General features: G+C 56.4%; 1 protein-coding gene; it reads right to left on the bottom strand.

Annotated features, from left to right (window-relative positions):
* Positions 1 to 656: 656 nt before the first annotated feature.
* CHC_T00009425001 (NADPH:protochlorophyllide oxidoreductase) lies at positions 657 to 2,110 on the bottom strand. XM_005712250.1 is given in 2 exon segments: positions 657 to 967; positions 968 to 2,110. 1 exon segment carries the CDS (start codon positions 2,108 to 2,110, stop codon positions 968 to 970), a length of 1,143 nt encoding a protein of 380 aa, XP_005712307.1. The 3' UTR covers positions 657 to 967.
* Between the last annotated feature and the right edge of the window lie 1,837 nt (positions 2,111 to 3,947).

Below are 3,947 nucleotides of genomic sequence, written 5' to 3'. Positions count from 1 at the left end.
CGGGCCGGGGCATGCCGCGGGGCTTGGGCGCGGCCCAATTGGGTGTGCGCGGGGAAGGGGCGCGGGGCGGTGATTGGCGGCGCGTGCGGCGGAGCGTGTGGTGGACAGGCGGCGGGCGGGCGGCGGCAGGCGCGGCAGGCGCGGCAGGCGCGGCAGGAGCGGCAGGCGGGGCCGCGCGCGTCCGCGGACGCGGAGCACACGCGCCTTACACCGCAAATTGCCGAATCGGAATTGCGCCGCCTCGCTCCGGCCGCTGCCTTGCACGCCTGCGGGCATGACGTACAAGGCGAGCCGGACTGTGATCAGGGGTAGTGGCCTGCGGCCAGGTTGCGCTTCGTGTTTGCAGGCTCGTCGAGTCATGACATCAGCTTTACTTGGTCTGGCCCTCGTGCTGCCCCTCGTGCTGTGTCTCTGTGAGAGGACAAAGGTTTTTTTTATTTTTTTGCAAAAACTTGGATTTTTAAATGGCTGTCTTGGACACTATTTCCTCGGCAATACTGTAACCTCTTGCGCTAACACTGCGATGGATAGCAGCTTCGGACACGCCGAAAGATTAAAAACAATGTAATGTAATATGCAGATTGAGTACCGACCGACAGTGGTTGCCCTTTTTAAACTTACGTTTTTTTTGTTTTCACATTACGTTAAAAAGCTTCTTTTCCACACATGTCTAAAAACGACCAGGAGCAACATGCAATTATATTTCTATTTTTCTTTCCTTGTCCATGTGTCGAGAATGAGGACAGTCGAAATATAACCTCATACAGTATCCAGGACAACCGTCCCGACGGTCCACTAAGTCACTTGTCTCGCTACTGACTGCGATCGGACAGCCTGTCCTAGTCCCCGCACGCGCATGCCAACATCCACCGGTAGCGCCTTCTTTTTATACTGTTACCTCACAAACTACTACAGTACATTATGTACAAGTACAGCAACATGTACAAGTACAGTACAGTCCGTCCAATCACACGCCCATGTTGACCAGCTTAGCGCTGAGCTCCCACAGCTTCTCCGCCTTGCCCGCCTCCCTCTCCGTCGGGTCGATCGGCACGGGCGTCGTCTTATCCATGCCCTGCAAGTAGCTGCCCCTCCACTGCCAGTACCTGCCCGAGTCTCCAAACCTCCCGTCCGAGGCGACGAGCGCCACGCGCCGCCCGGCCTCCTCGACAGGCACCAGCTGCTTGGTGATGTACCGCTGGAACAGCGGGAACAGCGCCCTGAACCACCCGCGCTTCTCCCTGAACAGCTCGCTCTGCGCGATGCACCCGGGGAACACCGCGGAGAACGTCACTCCGTCCGTCCCATACCGCCGGTTCATCTCCGTCATCGTCAGGATGTTGCACACCTTCGAGTCCTTGTACGCCTTGGTCGGCTCGAACTTCTTCCCGTCAATCGTCCCGGGCAGCGTCTTGAACCCGCCCACGAGCCCCTCCAGCTCGCCGAGGTCCGCCTGCGGCGGCACCTTGCCCGGCAGCGTGTCCGGGTTGTGCGTCTGCGTCGCCAGGAACACGCACCGCCCGCGGTTCAGCTTGAGCTGCGGCAGCAGCAAGTTGGCGAGCAGAAAGTGCCCGAGGTGGTTCACCTGCACCGTCTCGTCAAACCCGTCCTCGGTGAACCGCGGCTTCTTGTCGCGCGGGTGCCACGTCGCCGCGTTGCACACCAGCGCCGCCACGGGCGGCACCCCGGCCACGCCCACCGCCGTCACAAACTCCCGCACCGACTGCAGCCGCGCCAGGTCCAGCGGCACCACCGTGTACGAGTCCGCGGGCATCCCCACCGCCTTGGCCGCCGCCTCCGCCTTGCCCGGGTTGCGCACCGCCATCACCACGTGGTAGTCCCCGCGCCCCGCAAGCTCCTTCGCCGCGTGCAGCCCGATCGACGACGACGCCCCAGTCACGATCGCCGTCTTCAGCCGCGCAGACATGCACATCGGCACCGCCTGCCCCGCCGCCGACCCGCACCTCTGCGCGGCACTCGCCGCATTGATCCCGCTGCGCCGGGGTGCGAATGACCCGGCCCGCACTGGCGCCACGCTGGCGCACTGCGAGGCCGCGCGGCTCGTGCTGGTCGTGGACAGGTGCGGGAGCGGGGTGGAGACGAATGCCATTGTTCGAGTGTGTGCTGATTTGGGAATGAGCTGATTGGGAATGAGTTGATTGGGAATGAGAGAGAGAGAGAGAGAGTTGACGGAAAAGAAGAGAGGATGGTGCGATGGGCAGAGTTGCGAGGAGGCGTGTGGGGGTGGGCGTATTTAAGCTGCGGATCGGGGGGATCAGCGGGGTGAGGAGGCGTGGGGGGATGGGTGGCGAGATCTCGTGGGCGACAGACGAAAAGACACAGACGGGGGGCGGCGGGAGATACAAAATCTCGAGAGCGCGCGATCGGGGGCCAGTATCTGTGAGATATTTAGCCGGTGTGGTGCCCGCAACCCTCCAACCGTGTGGCCGCCAGCCATCGTAACGGGAATCTGCACGGCAACCACAAATCAAACGGCACGCCGTCCGAGCTCGCCCCGGTCGCGACAGCCTGTCTCGGTCTCTTGTCTCTCGGTCTCTTGTCTCTCCTCCCCTTCCCCACGTGTACGCCACGTGGACACGCGAAGCGGGAGTGCACCTACTGTAACTGGCGGTGAAGACGGTTTCCGTCCAGGCATCGTGTTTTTCGGAAAACATCTGTTCTATCTCGCGCGCCGCTTGCGCAGGTAGGGTCTTAGCTACGGTGGGTCTTAGCTCTGTTGTAGAAGGTATATGAGAACACCGTAGCTCTAGAGACTCTCTAGCTACGGTGTTCTCATTTCTTGCAAAATATATATAAATTAAATTGAATATTTAAAAGGTTATCTTGGACACTATTTCCTTAACGCACTTGTTTTCGCCAATAACATCTTGCAGAACACCGGGATAGCAGCTTTGAATATGCACAACCATTAAGAATATAATGTAGATTGAGTACATACCTTCCCTTTTTAAACTGGCGTTTTTGGTTTCCCCAAGTTATTTGACATGCGGTCTTATCGTGGTTTAAAAAAGCTTCTCTTCCAGACATATCTAAAAACGGCCAGGGAGAACATGCACTTCTCACAATCATATTTCTGCCCCCAAGTCAGAAGTCCAGTACGGTGGCGGGGGTATCTCTTTCTTTCTTGTCGAGGAAGCGCAAACTAAGAATAAAATAGGTCCAATAATGTCCTCAAATGAGGACAAAGGTCCAATACTGTGTATGAGGTTGCTTTTCAACTTGTTTTTTTTCTCGACTCAACGCGACCGCAACGCACAAGTCAACTGCGGTAGCGAGAGTATGTTTAAAAACGTCAACAACAATGAGCTACTCAACAACAAGGAAAAAAATACTCTCGCTACCGCAGTTGACTTGTGCGTTGCGGAAGGATGGAGATTGCTGAGATCTCAACGTCTTTTCTAGCCATTTTTAGAATGCCAAACAAACAACAATCCTTTTGGACCAACCTCAAAAACCTTGATGCGTTGATATCTTCGAAACCAAACCCCCTGTTTAAAATGTCGACCGCGTATTGAAACTTCATTACATTCCCAGTCTGTGTGTGTGTGTATTCATGTGAATACACACAGAAGCTAGGAATGTGTCAACACATTCCCATTGTTTTGCGATGTACGTTAAAGAAATGGTGTCCAAACTGACTTTATAAAGTTTCGATTTAATATATATATTTTTGCAAAAAAAAGGTGCCCTTATACACCTTCAGGCCAAGCCTGACCACATATGATGCAAATCGCTCGTGGCATAGACACTAGCCCTACGTTTCCCGTATCCCCCAGCGCCTCCCCATGAACCTCGCCGGGCACGGAGATATTTCTCCCTCCGCTGCTCTGCTCCGCCCCGCCGCCCAGCCATTCCCTGTCCGCACGCTCCTCCCGCCCCGAATTCCCGCCCCGAATTCCCGCCCAATTCCCGCCCAATTCCCACCC

Source organism: Chondrus crispus, genomic scaffold (genome assembly GCF_000350225.1).
Source record: "Chondrus crispus Stackhouse genomic scaffold, scaffold_9, whole genome shotgun sequence".
Classification (NCBI taxonomy): Eukaryota; Rhodophyta; class Florideophyceae; order Gigartinales; family Gigartinaceae; genus Chondrus; species Chondrus crispus.
The sequence above is the reverse complement of the archived record's forward strand: the minus strand, read 5'-3'. Positions and strand labels throughout refer to the sequence as shown.

Bases quoted from the DNA above. Each gene is read 5' to 3' on its own strand.
- CHC_T00009425001 (XM_005712250.1), bottom strand. From the start codon at position 2,110: ATGGCATTCGTCTCCACCCCGCTCCCGCACCTGTCCACGACCAGCACG.